The sequence below is a fragment of the Phyllostomus discolor genome, chromosome 4 (assembly GCF_004126475.2).
Source record: "Phyllostomus discolor isolate MPI-MPIP mPhyDis1 chromosome 4, mPhyDis1.pri.v3, whole genome shotgun sequence".
Classification (NCBI taxonomy): Eukaryota; Metazoa; Chordata; class Mammalia; order Chiroptera; family Phyllostomidae; genus Phyllostomus; species Phyllostomus discolor.
Window position 1 is genome coordinate 38,036,422 of NC_040906.2, and position 18,044 is coordinate 38,054,465.

General features: G+C 36.1%; 1 protein-coding gene across 5 annotated transcripts in view; it reads right to left on the reverse strand.

Moving 5' to 3' along the window:
* Window positions 1–1,054: 1,054 nt before the first annotated feature.
* The window catches only part of COL3A1 (collagen type III alpha 1 chain), a 40,314-nt gene continuing 23,324 nt past the window's right edge, over window positions 1,055–18,044 (reverse strand). For 2 of the 5 annotated variants that reach the window (XM_036023188.1, XM_036023187.1), the window contains exons 25-51: window positions 17,901–17,954; window positions 17,749–17,802; window positions 17,369–17,420; window positions 16,804–16,859; window positions 16,431–16,475; window positions 15,757–15,855; window positions 15,555–15,662; window positions 15,240–15,293; window positions 13,438–13,491; window positions 13,289–13,342; window positions 12,553–12,606; window positions 11,559–11,666; window positions 11,059–11,112; window positions 10,731–10,784; window positions 10,373–10,534; window positions 10,147–10,254; window positions 9,594–9,701; window positions 8,874–8,927; window positions 8,675–8,782; window positions 8,149–8,202; window positions 7,452–7,559; window positions 7,103–7,156; window positions 6,899–7,006; window positions 5,552–5,840; window positions 4,323–4,510; window positions 3,558–3,800; window positions 1,055–2,181 (exon numbers count right to left, since the gene is read on the reverse strand). In XM_036023188.1, coding sequence (XP_035879081.1) covers window positions 2,035–2,181; window positions 3,558–3,800; window positions 4,323–4,510; window positions 5,552–5,840; window positions 6,899–7,006; window positions 7,103–7,156; window positions 7,452–7,559; window positions 8,149–8,202; window positions 8,675–8,782; window positions 8,874–8,927; window positions 9,594–9,701; window positions 10,147–10,254; window positions 10,373–10,534; window positions 10,731–10,784; window positions 11,059–11,112; window positions 11,559–11,666; window positions 12,553–12,606; window positions 13,289–13,342; window positions 13,438–13,491; window positions 15,240–15,293; window positions 15,555–15,662; window positions 15,757–15,855; window positions 16,431–16,475; window positions 16,804–16,859; window positions 17,369–17,420; window positions 17,749–17,802; window positions 17,901–17,954 — 2,631 coding nt within the window. In that variant the 3' untranslated portion in view covers window positions 1,055–2,034. The remainder of the gene's footprint in view (window positions 2,182–3,557; window positions 3,801–4,322; window positions 4,511–5,551; window positions 5,841–6,898; window positions 7,007–7,102; window positions 7,157–7,451; window positions 7,560–8,148; window positions 8,203–8,674; window positions 8,783–8,873; window positions 8,928–9,593; window positions 9,702–10,146; window positions 10,255–10,372; window positions 10,535–10,730; window positions 10,785–11,058; window positions 11,113–11,558; window positions 11,667–12,552; window positions 12,607–13,288; window positions 13,343–13,437; window positions 13,492–15,239; window positions 15,294–15,554; window positions 15,663–15,756; window positions 15,856–16,430; window positions 16,476–16,803; window positions 16,860–17,368; window positions 17,421–17,748; window positions 17,803–17,900; window positions 17,955–18,044) is intronic. The other 3 variants (XM_036023189.1, XM_036023190.1, XM_036023191.1) reach the window with 3 other exon arrangements.

Genomic DNA, 18,044 nt, shown 5'->3' on the forward strand with positions numbered 1-18,044 from the left:
TATGTTCACATCTTAAGCACTGGAACCTATGAATATGCTAGGTTACATGGCAAGGTAAGGAAGAGTTAAGGTTGTAAATAGACTTAAGGTTGTTAATCAATGAACCTTGAGATGGGAAGATTATCCTGAATTATTCAGGTGGGCCCAATACGATTACAGAGGTCTGTACGAGTGGGAGATGGAGGAGGGAGAGGGACGCAATGTGAAAAAGTGTCAGTGTGACACAATGTGAAAAAGCCTTGACCAAATACATCTTGCTTTGAAAATATCTAAAATTAGAACTTCAAGTAATTTAATTCTATAACTTGTCATGCAAATTGGCTCTCTGTCTCTGTCTGCATGTGTCCCTGAATGTCTCTCTCAAAAATATATATAACATATAATACTGTCTGGGAAGATGCAGAAGAAACTGTTAACATTTGTTGCCTCTAACGTGGAGGATAACTGGAATAAGAGTTTTGACATTTGAATGATAAAATTTTTGTTTTTGAAAGTGTAATTTTTATAACCCATACACAGTGAGCAAATTTCAAACTATAAAGCCAAATGTGCAAGGTAATACTATTTTTCTTTACAGTAAGAAAATAAGAACTCAATGGTAGAGAAGGGGCTGGCTAAAGAGGGCAAAGAGGCAGTATGCAAAGGTGCTACAAAAAGCCTAAACTTGCAATTATTCTTAATGTCTGTTTTGCCAACTCACTTTACATCCTTATAAATTACCAGCATCTTCCTCCCTGATTACGTCCACATTGGAGGCAATCTGATTTATGATGTTACTATTTCCAGGGATTGACTCAAATAGAATGAGCCAATTCCATTTTCAATATGCCTCAGGGGTTCTACTAAATATAATCTAAATATCTGCAATATTCCCCACTGGGCATTATCTCTGCACTGAACATAGGTTATATTAACTTATACTGTGTTTCTGAAGGCTATTGCCTTACTAAGTCAGAGAGTTAGAGTTTAATATTCCTTTTTGCAGAACATCACTAAAAATACTGAATACAAGCATACATTTGTTATATTTATGAAAAGTGACAAAAGCCAGAAATGTTTCATCATGACATTTTATTATGGGTGTCTGTAAGGAAAAAAAAGATCAACAACCACATACAAGCTTACAAAGTTAAATTTCAATACATTCCCTGTGTTATTGTGACAAATCAGCCCCATAATTTGTTTTTTTTGTTGTTGTTGTTGACTTTTACATGATGAAGGACAGAGTCCTCTGAAGTGACATGCCAGTAAATCTTTTTGAGAGGAGACATGTACAGACAGTGTGCATTTGGTGTTTTGAATGAAAGGCAACAATTCTGACCTAGAGTTTTAAAAGTGAAAGTACATTAGCACCATAAGATATGTCTTTAAAGTCTTCCCAAATATTGGTAATCTTGACAATTTTAGCAATGACAAGAAAAGAGAAAAGCACCTTTAAAAGCAGTTGATATCCAATATTAAAATAATTGTGATTTTAAACTATTTCTTTAAATTCTTTCACTACACTCTACTTTTTTTAAACAAATATTTTAGGAAATAAATTGATGAAATTCTTAAGTTTTACCAATTTATACAATTTTTTCATCTTCTGAAACTTAGAGAATTCATCTGTGTTTCTGACCAGGTTGAGGTAGTTGAAACAAGGGAGGTCTTTTCAAATCTCATGTTTGACTGTTTCAGAAAGAAAGGTTGTCTTTTAATGGTAAGCATAGTCATCGCTCTGCAAATGGGCTGGGATTCAAAGAATGTAACTCAGTATAATCGTAAGAGTGTTGAAGTTTATTTATTATAGCACCATTGAGACATTTTGAAATTGAAATTTTTAAAAAAATAGAACAAAAAGCATTTGAACTGTATTTGGTGTAACAGCAAAAATAAAAAAAGTATCCTTTTTGTCAAATTACACTTTTTCCAAAAATTTTGGAAATAAATAACTGGAATTTAGTTGGTCACTTGTACTGGTTGACAAGATTAGAACAAGAGGAACACATATGGAGTGTGAAATTTTTGCTGGGATTTTAGATAGAGTTTGGTTTATAAAAAGCAGACAGGGCCAATGTCCACGCCGAATTCTTGATCAGGACCACCAACATCATATGGCGCGATATCTACAATAGGTAGTCTCACAGCCTTGCGTGTTCGATATTCAAAGACTGTTTTGCCCCATTCCCCAGTGTGTTTCTGTAAAAAAGAGAAAAATTATGTAAGTGATCATGACATTACAATTACATTCATATGCTGCTTTACTCCCTTCTAAGAAGTGCGTCCAATGATTTCATTGTGTGAACATCATAGCATTCACTTATACCAACTGAGATGGAATAGCCTACTACACAGCGAGGATACATGGTATGGTCTATTGTTCCTAGGCTACAAGCCTGTACAACATGCTACTGTACAAAACAACATGAAATTAAATCAAGTACAAGGGAAAACCATACAACCAACAGATGTGGTAAACAAGAGATGTATGAGGTTGCTGCCAGCATAAACAGCATACTGTTTTAACGGCAATTTTTTTTTGTAAGTAGAAAGAGTACACTCCAAAATAACAATAAAAAGTAAGGTAGAGTAAATATATAAACCAGTAACACAGCCATTTACTATCATTGTCAAGTAGTAAGTACTGACTCTACATTATTGTATGTACTATACTTTTCTAGAACTGGCAGTGCAGTAGGTTTGTTTATGCCAGCATCACCACAAACATGTGAGTAATGCCTTGTGCTTTGACCTTATGATGGCTACCGTGTCACTAGGTGATAGAAGTTTTCGGCACCATTATAATCTTATGGAACACTGTCATATATGTGGTCCATAATTGACCCAAATGTCATTATATGATACATGACTGTGCTTAGACATTGCTGTGATGGACCACATTTTTTATTTTTAACTTGCTTGAAGGAAGTTACCAACTTTGCCATGCTATCTTCCATACACATGAGGTCCATTCCATTTCAAAACTACATCCTCCCTGTGGATAGTCCATATTGTTTATGAAAAGCCTTGTAGGTCTTCAGGGTAATCTCAGCAGGGAGATTGCCATAGGCCAATGCACTCTCAGAGGCCTTAGTTCTGGCCATTGCTAACAGTACATAGCTCATTTACCAAGAAGTGGAAGATCCTTCACTACAGAATTTGCTAATATTAGAAGTGAATTCCCCTTCTGTCATAAATGATAATAACACAGAGTGCATTTAAAGTTAACCTTAAAAGTTAAAGAAGAAGGCAGAGATTTTTAGATTGTGTCCCTACAATGGCTATTATGTAGAATGTATAGTAACCATGCGGATTATCTGATAACATTTATATTATGGATTTAAATTTCAATTGTTTTCATTTTAACTTCTTTTTATCTCCTGGCTGACAAAATTTATTTATTTTTGTGACATTTAACATTTCCTGCAATGAATGAGTAGATTTTATATAACTCGCACCAAATGCCTTCATTTGTTCACCCACATTATTTTTATTTTTTCTTTTCTAAACAGTGTGATTAAACCAGACATGCTGAGCTCATTATGATCCATGCTTATAAAAATGTTGTTACTTACAGTGCAACCATCCTCCAGAACTGTGTATGTAAATTTGCTATTTCCTTCAGCCTTGAATTCACCTTCATTCGACCCCATCAGCCTCAGGGCTTTCTTCACATTCCCACTGGCATGATCCATGTACGCAATGCTATTCTTGCAGTGATATGTGATGTTCTGGGAGGCCCGACTGGAGAGAAGTCGGAGGAATGCCAGCTGGACATCAAGGATATCTTCAGGAAGTTCAGGATTGCCATAGCTAAACTGTAATAGGAAACAAATAAAACTGATCAATCATTTTAGTTACAACTGTATGTAAGGGATTCGTGCAGAATAGTCTGGTCATTGTAATGTAGGTTGTTCATATATTTTATATAGGAATATTTTATATGCAAAGTTTTTTTTATGGTTGACATACAATATTATATTAATTTCAGATGTATAAATAGTGATTCTACTTTTGTATACCTCATAATGTGATCACCAAGGTAAGTTAATTAGCCATCTGTCACTGTATGAACATGTTTTTATTGCACATATAACATAAAATGTTAGAGTAAAAGGTCTTTGAGACTTGAAAGAAAGGTGGTCACGTGAATAATTCAGTTTAGCTTAGCTCTTGAGAGACAAGTTATGAAAGTTTTAAGTAGTCATCTGAATATATAAAATTATTTGGGCTCTTTATTGATTAACTAACTTTGCTGTGTGATGAACAGATAGCTGAAACCAAGAAAGTCACGAGATAAGGGTGATTCATTTAAAAAAAAATGGTATACTCTTTCTTACCTGAAAACCACCATCCATGGTTTCACCAAACCAAACATGTTTCTTCTCAGCACCAGAATCTGTCCACCAGTTCTTATGCGGAACACTCAAAGGACTGGCATTTATGCATGTTTCCCCAGTTTCCATATTACAGAACACTTTAATAGCATCCAACTTGCAACCTTGGTTAGGATCAACCCAATATTCTCCTGAATGATCACAAAAAAGGACAATGGAAATTGGTTATAAAATCCTGTAATGAAATCTGGACCAGAATGATTTTGTTTGCCTGGTAAGACATTCATAATGTTGACTACTAGTGTATTTGTATATTATAGTATAGTGTAACAGAGAAACTTTTAGATTGAAATTATTGAGGTAAAACAGTTAGATACAACAATTAGAAAGCACTGAGGTACAAAATAGCATCTTGATATTGAACAATGAAGAGACATTAAACCAAAAACTTTTAATTATCTATTGTATTTACTGAAATCTCTCTCTTTTTTAAAAGATGACTACCTATCTAATGTGGTTTTTCTTAATGTAAGCTCTTTGTCTAATGTAGGTTTATGTCAAGAAGTCTAAATTTAAAGTCTCCGTAATTGATGATTATTCTTCTTTTTAAGTAATTTTTAGAAATGACTCCAAGGCAATGTTCCATGTCAACATATTTAAGAACTTGAAATAATTTTGCCTTTTAGAAAGAATTAACCCATATATGCAAAACCCTACACTCTTATAATGTTAGATTTAGTCCCATATAATATTCTGAAATTTTTATTTAATCATTTTTAACTTGAAAAATTTAATAATTTGATTCATTACACAAATTAAATTGTAATAAATGAATATTCAATAAATTGCAAACTTTGTTTGCATAAAATTACATACTGTTGTTCCTAAGAACACAGTGATAAACATTGCTTTCTCACTCAAATAAATTTGTGATGATACACAGAAATACACCAAACTATGAGTTTCATTAAAGTTTCTACAAAACTGTCTTTAAATGTAGAAACATTTAGAATATTTTGAAGTTATTCATGTTACATTTTAAGAACATCTACAAAGTTCATGTTTTCTTCTCATGTGTCAAGTGATTTCCATACAACTAACATTCTTTAGGTACTATTTCTGCTATAAAATATTTTCTACTCATAGTAATATTTTCCTTTTTCCTAAATACTGATATAAGCATCTTTCTCTGTAGTTCTGTGGCCACAAGTCTGAAATATTCACCAACATACCGCTCTTGAGTTCAGGATGACAGAATTTCAGGTCTCGGCAATTCCGAGCAGGGTTTTTACGAGATCCATCAGGGCTGATGAGGCTTTCGACTTGTCCACTGACTGATTTGAGTGAAGTCATAATCTCTTCGGTGTTGATCTTGAGATCCAGTGGGTCATCTCCATAATATGAGCCAGCTTTTTCACCTCCAATGCCAGAGATGGCAGAAACCCCAACACCACCACAGCATGGACCAGGGGCCCCAGGTGGTCCTGGAGGGCCTGGGTGTCCTGGGGTTCCTGGGACGCCCTAGGAAGGGGAAGAACCTACATCACTGAGGTGTACTTGTTTGGTCTTCCCTAAAAGAATGTGTTGCTAGCCCAGGAAAAGATATTAAAGACAACTAATACCTTGTGACATCATAATTATTTTAATAGAGGATTATCTGAGCTGTTTTGTGATCAAATGATAACAAATTCATAATGACTACAATTCATTCTCATGAAATTCATTGTTAGACTATGAATTGTTAGGCTATTCATTGTAGTCTAACAATGAATAGTCTTTCATTTCATTCATTCAGTGAAATTCATTGTAAGAGTCAGTGGTGTTAGAGCATGTATTTTACTCCATCATGCCTCCTTCTGTATAAATGAGATCAGTATTATGACACAGGGGATGTTGTGTTAGCATAAGAATTCTGGTTCCAGATTTGTCATTAACTTTGTATTTTTGAGCTGATCATTTAACTTATTTGTGTTTTAACCGCCACATGTGTGACTTGTTTGGGTGATCGTTTTTATTCCATGAACCCCAAAGATGTAGAATAGAAAGATATTAGGAATGAAGTTATCAGTAGCAAAAAAGGAATCATGGAAGCTATTTGAGAAGTAGGATGTACTACATACTGGGTGGATGAAAGCTGGATTATAGTTGTGAGGATGCAACACGCAGAGTTAATAAGCCTATTGTAATAATCCTTACCTGTATCCTACAAACAACTATAAACCTACTTTTACCCACCCCTGTATTTGCAAATCACTATGTTTATCATAGTTGTGAGACTCCAGTGTGAGATCAACACAAACAGAGTTTGTTTGGTTAAATGGGTTTATGTCTTTATTTTAATATAACTGCTATCTGATCAAACTATAAAAAAAGGTTTTTTTTTCTCCTTGTTGTTATGGGGTGTTGGAGAAAGTCTTAATGTGGTGGAGAATGTCTTAAAGTCATTGTTCATATTCCAAATCAACTTGGGTGATTGCATTACATTTATCTCACTCTCAGTTTGAGAATATTGCAAAGTGTTTCAAAAAATGTGAAGATTATAGCAAATTAAATCCATATATTTCTAAGTGATATTTTACCTCAGATCCTCTTTCACCTCTGTTTCCTCGAGGCCCTGGTGGTCCAATGGGACCTGGATGTCCACTGGTTCCATCTTTGCCTGGGGGCCCACTAGGTCCAACAGGTCCCTAAAAATTATCATAATATCACAAAGCTAGAACGCCTTCCTCCCATGCAAACAGTGAAAAAATGTGGCCCTTCTAATACCTTTCTGTGGTACTTACTCTGGGGCCTGCAGGTCCTGGACTACCAACTGCACCTTGGTGACCAGCAGCACCCTGAAAGGATAGAAAGAGTGAATATAAGTGAAGATTTTAAGAAGATTAGGAAACTGTACATTTAAGATCAGGTCAAGAAACATGGGGATCATGATAAAATATAATTTCCTTTTCTTTTAATCTCCCAATGTCGCATGCCAACTACTATTTTAAATAAGTCCTTGAATCCATTTCTCATCTCTTTTAGCATATACTTTTAGAAATGAATGTTTTATACAATTGGTGTCTAAAATTTGCTTCTTTCATCTGTTTAAATGATTTGAAGGGGATATTCTAACAGAATGGGTGCACTTACTGGAGAACCTGGGGCACCTGGGCTACCAGGGAAGCCTCGGTGTCCTTTGATGCCTATGGAACCACGTTCACCTGCTTCACCTTTGTCACCTCGTGGGCCTTGAGGACCCTTTATAAAAACACATTTCAAATTAAGGTCATAACCACACATACACATTGGAAAAACAAAATAGAATTTATACCAATTAAGTTTATTTTCTGACATTCTATTAGTTAGAAATTTTGTCAACAGACACTATGTACATGGAACAATAAAACATTGTTCTTGTGGTTGTTTTCATTCTGGGATGATGACTGCATGAAACCCCAATAATCCATGTGCATATCCTCAGCCCCAAGGAACTTTTGGGTCCTGAATTGCATTCTATATAATTGAAGGAAAGTTTAAATTCTGTTCCAGTTATGTATTTTGGCATTCCCTTTTCTCAAACATGCCAGAAAATAGAATATTTTCTACACTGTAGAATGAGTTAAAAAAAAAAGGCCCTGGCCAGTATGGCTCAGTTCATAGGGTGACATTCTGCAAACTGGAAGGCCATGGGTTCAACTTCCAGTCAGGGTACTTGCCAGAGTTGGGGGTTTGGTCCCCAACTAGGGCACTTGCAAGAGGCAACCAATCAATGTTTCTCTCTCTTTCTCTTTCTCCTTCCCTTCCTCTCTCTCCGGAATTAATAAGAGGGAGGAAAAAAACAACTTACAGGAGGACCTCGGACACCAGCAGGACCTGGAGCACCAGCAGGGCCAGCAGGACCCTAAAAGAAAAATTGACAAACAAATAACACAAGGAATTGTTAGTTTATTGATATAGCTTTGTTTGATTTAAAAGTTAATAATTTCATTGTGAGGGCATATGCCTACTATTACTGAACATTACTATTATTTTCTCCTTCAATGTCCTTTCCATGTTTATATCTTTGCTGGGGGCTCTAAACAGACCAGCTCAGAATGCCCCATTAATCCGGCCTTACATTTACCTGGTGAATATACACTTGGTCTGATTAATACCATTTTGAATTTGACTAATGAATTCTTCATTGACAACTGCTAGAAACTTCTCATATAGCTTTACTACCACAGTTGCCTATGGAATGACTAGCATAAAAACTGTAAAACAAGTGTAGTAGACCTTTAGGTTGGAAGATATGAAATTCTTTCTTCTACCTACTAATCTCTTTACTGAGGAAAGTACACAAGTAAAGAAAGATGGTGCTTATTAGAACTCACACTTTCTCCTCGATCACCATTCTTTCCAGATGGACCGACAGGACCAGGTGGGCCTGGATGACCAGGAGCTCCGGGGGCACCAGGAGAGCCATTTTCACCACGATCACCCTGTGGGAAAATTCACAGATCCAAAATAAATACCATCAGCAGCTATTGTTTTAATCGCATAAGCCTATTGTAGATGTGTTTTTTTTTATACCTTGGTACCCGGAGTTCCATCACGGCCTGGCAGACCATCTGATCCAGGGTTTCCCTGATTAAAGAAAGAAAAAGCAGAAATGAAATCAACATCTTTGGACGTATTCAATTACCATTTAAGCCATGCTATCTCAATGGAAACAATGTCATCCTAAAGAGGATAAGAATTGGTTCTTGGGAATAAAAAACTGTAGATACAACAAATGGGTGTGGCCCTTCAAAGGGTGACAATGCCTAAATGCATTGTATCTGTGGTACTCAAGTTTCACGGGGTGAGAAAGGGAGAAATGATTTTTTAAAAATGTTTAAAAGAGATCCTTAGGGGAGATATAATAAATAAAAGCTTCGCTAAAATTAATTCAAGCTCATAAGAGAAACCTACAATTTAAGGAAAGACTAATCACAAATAACATGTAGTATATTTTCACGCAGAAGGAATGTTATAAATTGGGGCTCTCCCCACCCCCAACTTGTTTCTTTATTTAGCTAGGGATTATATTCTTCTCCATGAATGATCATTCATTGAGAAATATTAATGAACATGAACATTTACAGTTATTCTAAGTTATAATAGAAGGAGTATCTATTATTAGAAAAAGGAGCACTTTGGCATATGGCAATATTTACACTCTTAACCATTAAGGCCCAATTTGACTCTTGCTTAAATAAGTTATCAGATACTGCTTGGCTGATTAGATAGTTCCTAAGAACTAGCACTCACATCTCTTCCAGGTTCACCAGCTGTACCAGACAGACCAGGAAGACCCTGGGGTCCAGGAGGACCACGTTCTCCATTTTGTCCACTAAGTCCCGGTTTCCCACTTTCACCCTGTGTAAAAAATAAAAGACATTTTTTAAAGAACTTAAGACCAAGGAAAAGCCTTGTTTAAGTCAATTTTTATTGAATCTGCTCCTAAAACTATCTCCACCAGATGGGAAAAGTTTTGTACAAGCAAGCTTCTTGTGTTTTCTAACTTGACCAGAGACTCTGGACACCAAAGGGCTGAGTAATTCCACTGATTATCTTATTCAGAATGCATTCTAACATGAGATGTTGAAACAGACATGGCTGTCACAAGAAAAAAATGGCAATGAGCCATCATGAAACTATAGACTTATGGTGACCATTACAATCTTTCCAAAAATGTGAAAATATCAAGAATTTTCATTTACTACAGAAAAACTTGTTCATTACATACTTGCTGTAGCTAAGTGACCTCCCAAGGCTATCAAAAGAAACAAGAGTGCAGGGATACAAGGACAGCTACACTCACCTTGATGCCTTGTGGGCCAGGACTTCCTCTAGGACCTGGCATGCCTGGTGGTCCTGCCAGGCCCCGTGCTCCAGTGATTCCTGCAATTCCAAGTGGGCCTGGAGCTCCCTGTTGTGACAGATAATGAAGTTTCAGTTCTTCTTTATGTGAGTATATTTTCCTCTATTGAATTTACGATGAAAAAGAAGACAGTTTCATCAATTATTAGAGAAACAAATCTACTCACCGGAGGGCCCTGGGGACCAGGTGATCCCTTCTCACCTGGTGGACCAGCATCACCTTTTGGCCCAGAACTCCCAGGGATGCCAGGGGCACCATTGCTACCAGGCGGGCCTGGGGGTCCATCCTTGCCTGGAGTACCACTGACACCAGGGGGGCCTGGGTTACCCTATAAAATGTGTTTGAAATTTGAGTATTTTATAATAAAAATAGTAAATATTTCTTGCTTGTTTTACTTGCATTCAAAGAACTTTATATAATATTTAATACAAGGAAATATAGCAATGGGTAGTTTCTTATCCTATGCATACATGAATACTCTTTTCGGAAAGTGGTAAAAAAAAATTCATTTAAAAAGTACTTACACTACTACCAGGAGGACCAGGAAGCCCACGACCACCAGGGAATCCAGCAGCACCCTGTGAAATGAAAACATATTTTTGAATTTCAAAAACTAAGTAGAACAAATAACCACTAGAAACAAAGTACAAAAAATGTAGTAGGATCTGCCTTCTACTCTGAGTCACTTGTACTTTATTTTCCTCTTGGACTTTACATATAACCCATATATGAGTAAGCAATTATAATTTTTATACTGTATTTAGGGATCAAGTGCTCTAAATGCAGTTTTTATACAGATTGATATTAATTAATTCTTTTTAATAATAGTTAATTAAGAGGATTAGTACTTACAGGACCACCAGGACTGCCACGTTCACCTTTGACACCTGGGGGACCAGGAGGACCCTATGTGGAATCGAGGTGAGAAGGATTTATAAGAATAGCACCAAAAGCATATTTTTGGCAAAGCATTTGGCTTTTGTAGAACAGTAACTCAGCTTATTGTGATAATCATTTTGTAATATACACAGATATCAAATAATTCTGTTATGTACCTTAAACTTATACAATATTGTATATCAAATATATGTCAATAAAACTAGGGGGAAAAAACTACAATACAAGTGACAACATCTACCAAAATCATCTCCCAAAACAAAAAAGTAGAGTAACTCTATGAAGAGTTGATCGACATGATATTTAGACTGTTTGAACCAAGCTTCAAACTCAGAACAATATTCTTATGAAGACTGTACTTGTCACCATGTCAAGCTCCCACAGTATGACAAATTAAATTCTTGCTAAACTGAACGCCTTCTACTGGAAGCCTTCAAGAAAGAGAGAACACTTACAGCAGGCCCAGAACCTCCAGAGGGTCCCATGGGTCCAGGAGGGCCTCCTTCACCTTTTTCACCAGGGCCGCCTCTGTCCCCTTTAGCACCAGGCTCACCATTCTGTCCCTGCATTCAGAAACAACAGCCTGTGAGCTGACATCTTACACAGTGCACTGGCTTATCACTACTTATATTCAGAAAATGGTATTATTCAGGGAGAGAGATGCTGAAATAAAATCGGAAAAGAAGGCTCTTAGAAGACATGGCAAAACAAAGTCATTCAAAATATTTCCCTGATAAAAGAATATTTTCAATGGTCATGGAAAAATATAGAAATATATAATAAAGATTATATTTTGAAAGGATATTATCAAAAAAGCATGAATATGTTTATTATTTGTCATAAGGGAGAATGTATCTCCAAGGATGAGTTGAAAGTGAGCACCAGTGATACTGTTTGCGAAGGATGGTGTTTAGAGCTAAATTTAAATGGTACCATTTTATAATGAAAGAACTTTTAAAATTGCAGAGTGCTTTTAGATCTGTGGTATCATGTTAACCTTATTACTCTGGCATAAAGGCAGGGCATCTTTTTTATCTGCATCTTTTAAAGAGTAAGAAGAGAGAGAAAGTAAAAAAAAGGGGGGGTGTTTAAAATAAGCAGATAGGGAATGAGTGGCTGAGACAGGGCAACATCCAGACTTAATTTATACTTCTGCCATTTTTCAGCAAGATAGTGATTCTGGGCTGGACACATACATTTTTAAATTACAGTTTACATTTAATATTATTCTGTATTAGTTTCAGGTGTGCAGCATAGTGGTTAGACTGTCATATACTTTACAAAGTGTTCCCCTTGATAGTTTAAGTATCCACCTGTCACCATACAGAGTTACTACAATGTTTTTGACTGTATTCCCTATGCTGTGCTTTACATTCCTGAGACTGTTTTGTGACTACAGATTTGTAGTTCTCAATCCCTTCACCTTATTCAGCTGATGTTCATACTTACAGGAGTACCAGGGAAGCCCGCAGGTCCTGGGGGCCCGGGTTCACCTCTCTCACCCTGAAGGGAAAAATATCCTTGTTAAGCACAGGAAGATATGTTCTCACGGGGACCACACATCATCCTCTGCATCATCTTATCTTTTCTTTAAGAGGAAAGTATACAAACATAACTAATATGGTTTACCATCTGAAGACTTTTCAGTTTCTGAGCAAAATTAGTAGTGAACAACACCAGAACCATTGATTCCTTCTGCCTCTGACTATGATATCATTTGCTTGAGAATTCTGGTGTATTGAACACATTTAATTGTATAACTTCTAAAATATGTAAGGATTTTAAAGATATGGTAAATGGGCTGAGAAATCAATAAATCACTAAAATTACTTAAAAACATTTACTATATATCTTTTCTGAGTCACAGACCTTGAAGGTGGAGAAGTTTAGATCTACAAGAAGCCTCAGGCAAAGATTCTATAGATTTAGAACACTCATTTACCAATGTATATTACTTGAGCAATTTTTATATTTTTTCCAAAATAATTTAACAAAGAAGCCATGATTTAACATTTTTCTTATGAATTTTGGATTTGAAAACTTTAACACTTGTTGCATGTCATGTGACTTCTAAAGACAGTATCCCACCATTGAAACTCAGGGCTACTAGGTAGAGGTGCTAAATGTAAGTATTTGCTGCCTGTGTGGGGTTGAAAATTATGTTGAAAATGTCTTTAACACTTACAGGGCCACCGCGAGGACCAGCCACACCTGGAGGTCCAGGGGAACCACTTTCACCCTTTAAAAGACAAATGAAAAATAATATTCCCATCACCCAAAAAGTCAAAGACATTTAGAAACATGTTTTTGTTTCTAAATAGTGTGAAGTGTTACCTTATCTCCAGGTGGACCACTTGGGCCAGGGGAACCAATGGGACCAGCAGGACCCTAAGGAAAACAAAAATATATTTTTAATTTTGAAGATAAAAGCATTATTTTTCTATTAACCATCAGAGAGCATACAGACATATTATTCATCTAATAAACTACATCACATGATTTCTTTTATGGCTTGAATGATACTTTCTTCAGAGTGTGCTTAACCTTCAGAGCTTAGTAAACATAAGATCCTGTAGAATGACTCTAACGGACTATAAGATTCAGTGGAAATTTATTGATTCATTCTTTTTTCTATTGCAGTAAGTAAATAAGACATGATGTAAGATCTTACTATCATAACTTGAAAATTAAAATACATTTCTTTATTCAACTGCTTAATAATTCAAAATGTGTCATTTCACTGCTCAAAATGTCATTGCACATATAAAGTTTTCAAACTGACATTTTCAAGTATTAAAGTTTTGCCTATTTACATAAATAAAAGATTTGATTATTTTTAAAAATTAGATGATGGCTTACTCATCTAGTCTGTCAAATGTGAAGTATTTATGAATTTTTTCAAGGCAACTCCAATAAATATATCATCTGTGTAATGGCTTAAGTTGTCATGTTTATTTAGCGTGCTTATTATGTACATATGACTATATCTAGTACAGGGGTGTCAAACTCATTTTCACCAGGGGCCACATCAGCTTTGCAGTTGCCTTTGAAGGGCTGAATGTAATTTTAGGACTGTATAAATGTAACTACTCCTTAACAGTCAAGCGAGAGCTTGGTGCTGCTGTCGGTAGAAACAAGGTGCCGGATGGGGTAAAAGAAGGTGGAGGGCCAGATTCAGCCCATGGGTCTTCTGTTTGCCACCTGTGATCTAGAAGTTGTTTGCTAATGTGAATAGAATTGATTACAATGTTTGTTTTTTTCTAACATTTACTTTGAAATAGTTACAGATTCATAGAAGTTTGCAAAGAAACATACAGGAAAATCCTGTGCACCTTTCTCCCAGCTTCCCACAATGTTATACCTTACACAACTGTAGTACAATATCAAAACCAAGAAATTGACACTGGTATAATCCATAGCACTTAGGTTTCTCCAGTTATGCATGCACTCATTTGTGTATATAACTCTATATGATGTTATCACATGTAGCCCTGCATGATCACCACAATAATCAAGATACTCAAAAGGCACAATCATCATATGACTCCCTCTTGTTACCTCACTACAGCTATAGCCAGCTCCCACTCCCCCATTCCTAACTCCTGGAAACCACAAAGCTGTTTTATATCTCTATGTTATGTTAGTTCACAGTGTTACCTGAATGGAATCATGCAGTACGTATCTTTTTCATTTGACTTTTCTCCACTCCAGCATGATGCCCCTGAGGTCTGTATAAATGGCTGCAGGTATTGATAGTTCTTTCCTTTTCACTGCTAAGTAGTATTTCATGGTATGACTTTACCACAGAATTGCAATGTTTTTTAAAATCAAAAAGTTCCTCCATGAGCAGTATTGATTACCTTGGATTTTAGTGACTCAGTATGATTTTAGCTTGTAACCTTTGTTATATTTTGGGGATTTTCCATTCTCAGGTCATGGTTGAATTGTTAAGTAGTAAGAGATATAAATCAGAAATTTTAACTATCAAATCATTAGGTCTTTTTAATGCCCAGAAGGTAGCAAAGTATGGTCTAATGTACCATGAAAAGTTTTGGGAACAAATGGAAGTTGAGGTGAGGAAACTATTGTATGTCACATATAGAAAAGTCATGTTTCTCCCCAAAATGAGTACTCACCCTTGGACCATCTTTCCCGGGAGCACCATCAGCACCTGCACCGCCTGGCTCACCCTGTCAAACAAAAACCAATGTCATCAGCTTAGGAGTATCCTCAGTGAAAATCTGCCAAGAGGATGAGCCACCTTCAAGATTTGCTGTGATATGTGCAATACATTAGATGTTCTGATTAATAGTTGCTCGAGGAATACATAAAATTTTTACTTACTATAAAATAACACCAATTTGGAAAGTAGATTGCTTTCCAGTGGTGGTATTTCCCTGTAGTCTACAAAGTCTGTTTTATTACATAATTAATAAAAGGTAAGCCAGTACCTTGTCACCCTTTGGGCCAGGAGGTCCTGCACCTCCCCTATCTCCAGGCATCCCTTGCAGACCAGTACCTCCAGGAGGACCGGGTTGCCCAGCAGCACCAGGAGGGCCCTAAAATTAAAAGAAAAATAGTAAATCACAAGAAGGAAATGCAATGCATGTTGCATTGTAAAATCTAGGTGAATTGAATTATGTGGCATTTTACCTTTGGTCCTGCAGGACCAGGAGAGCCATTTGCACCTTTAGGTCCGGTGGCCCCTGGTGGTCCAGGAGCTCCTCGTTCACCAGGGGCACCAGCATCACCCTGCAGGAGGAAAGCGTAATGCTCCTGTTAGAAAGCCCAATGCTAAAAATAAACCCCAAACACCCTAAATTGTATTGTTTTGATGCAGACCACCAGGTTCTTAAATAATATTTTTGAACCATTTGGAAATTTTTTATGAAAGACATTTGATCATTTGAGTGGGAATTGAAAATGTAAAGATAGTCTAAACAAGGAAACTTTGACACCTGACCTGATGAATTAGCTTTGAAACTATCATAATGATTTTTTTTTCACAAAAGCACATTTTTAAGGTTCTTCTACCAAAACAGGTTTGTTTAAAAAATATAGAATCAATGCACTGGAAAGATTTTTCTTTGAAATTTCAGACCCATGGTTGATTCTATATTGTTTATTAATGTCAGAGAACTTGATTTTCCTGATGAAGCAAATTTAATGTATTCAAAATGTCTTGAGTTATTCTAAGTGTATTTCCCAAACATTTACAATATTGTTACTCTTAAAAAGAGCATTTTGATGTAATATAGTAAAAATGTGTCACTAATCAATTGGTCTATAACTTGCTGAAACATTAGAAAATAAATTAAAATATTTACCTTGCCTCCTGGAGCTCCAGGTCCACCAGCTTCACCCTTTGGGCCCTAGGAGATTTACATGCTATGATTAGGCCTATATCAGAATACATGTTATATAAATATAAGAAATACACATTTGTCTTGTTTTCATAATGTACAATTTGTCAAATTGCAAGCCATGTACTCTTTCTTTAGTTGCTTTTATTCTATGGTAAAATTCAAACAATGTAATTGTTATGATTGAATGATTTTTCTGTTGTGTTGATGAATATTTCGCAATTAAATATTAAAATTCAGACACCATGGCATGAGAAAATAAAAAATTAATAATTAATAAATAATTACAGTGTATTCTTTTGGTTTATGAGTCATGAAAAAATAACACGCAACTCACTGGTTCACCAGGTTTTCCGTTTTCTCCTGAAGGACCAGGGTTTCCAGGTAAGCCCTACAAAGAATCACATGTGTAGTGTGCAGTTACTTCAAATATTGCTTCCAAAAGAACTCTCATTCATTTGTCTCTTCGAAGTATTAAAAAAATGGTTTCAATGGTCTTTTCTGAGGTAAAAAACTTGTGACTCTCAAAATCCATTGACAAAGATGTGATAACCATGTCTAACAAACCTGTGTTCATTTCCTTCTATTCTTTCTTTTTATAAAATGAGTTGATGATGATGGTAAAATGGATTTAGCTATATAATTTTAAATTCCAGTGAAAATATGAGTAAACATAAAGAATTATATACACTTTATTTTTTAGTTATTAATTATGCCTGTCTATTCACATTGTCTATCATTATATTTCAAGGTAGAACACAGACCCAGAAATTTTAAGTTTAAGATGAATTACAGTCTACTAGGGTCACAAAAAATTAACAAATACAGCTACCAAAGGGAAGTACTTAATTGTCTGGTAGGAGCAGATGCTCAATGACAATTTAAATAACATGTTCTTACACTTGGTCCTGGTGGACCCGGGGGTCCTGCTTCTCCTTTGTCACCACCCGGCCCCTAGGTAGAAAAATGTAATGAGTTCCTCCATTATAAGATACTTTCATGCTTAGTTTGCACAGTTTTCACTTCAGCAGGCCAGTGGTTTAATTTAAAAATTAATGTGTGAAAGAAGGGTAGGGTGTGGCCTGTGGAAGCAATACAAGAGAAACATGTACAACATAAACTTTACTTAATGTCAGCATTTAGCTAGTTAACTAAATAAGCAAACATAATAATTGTTTTGATGAATTAATATGATATAGTATCAGAGGTTATGTAATTCCCAAAGTCGTCTTTCTGCCTACTCCCACCCACCTCCATATGCAATTTATGTGAGTAAACCTACGGCAGGTCCAGGGGGTCCCGGAGGTCCACTTTCACCATTCTTTCCAGGAGGACCCTAAACAGAAAAGCAGTTAAGGAAGTAGAGAAAAACCATAGGGTTGGAGATAAGTGCCTGTATTTTAAGGTTAGAAAGAAGTTGATGAAAGCTCATACCTGAAGTCCAGGACCTCCAGGGCTACCTCGTTCTCCATTTTTGCCAGGAGCACCCTAAAAACATGGCCAGTATTTACTAATTCTCAAAAGGATGTAATTCATCATATTGTTCCCTCAGAGTTTTGACCTGCCTCTTATACACAC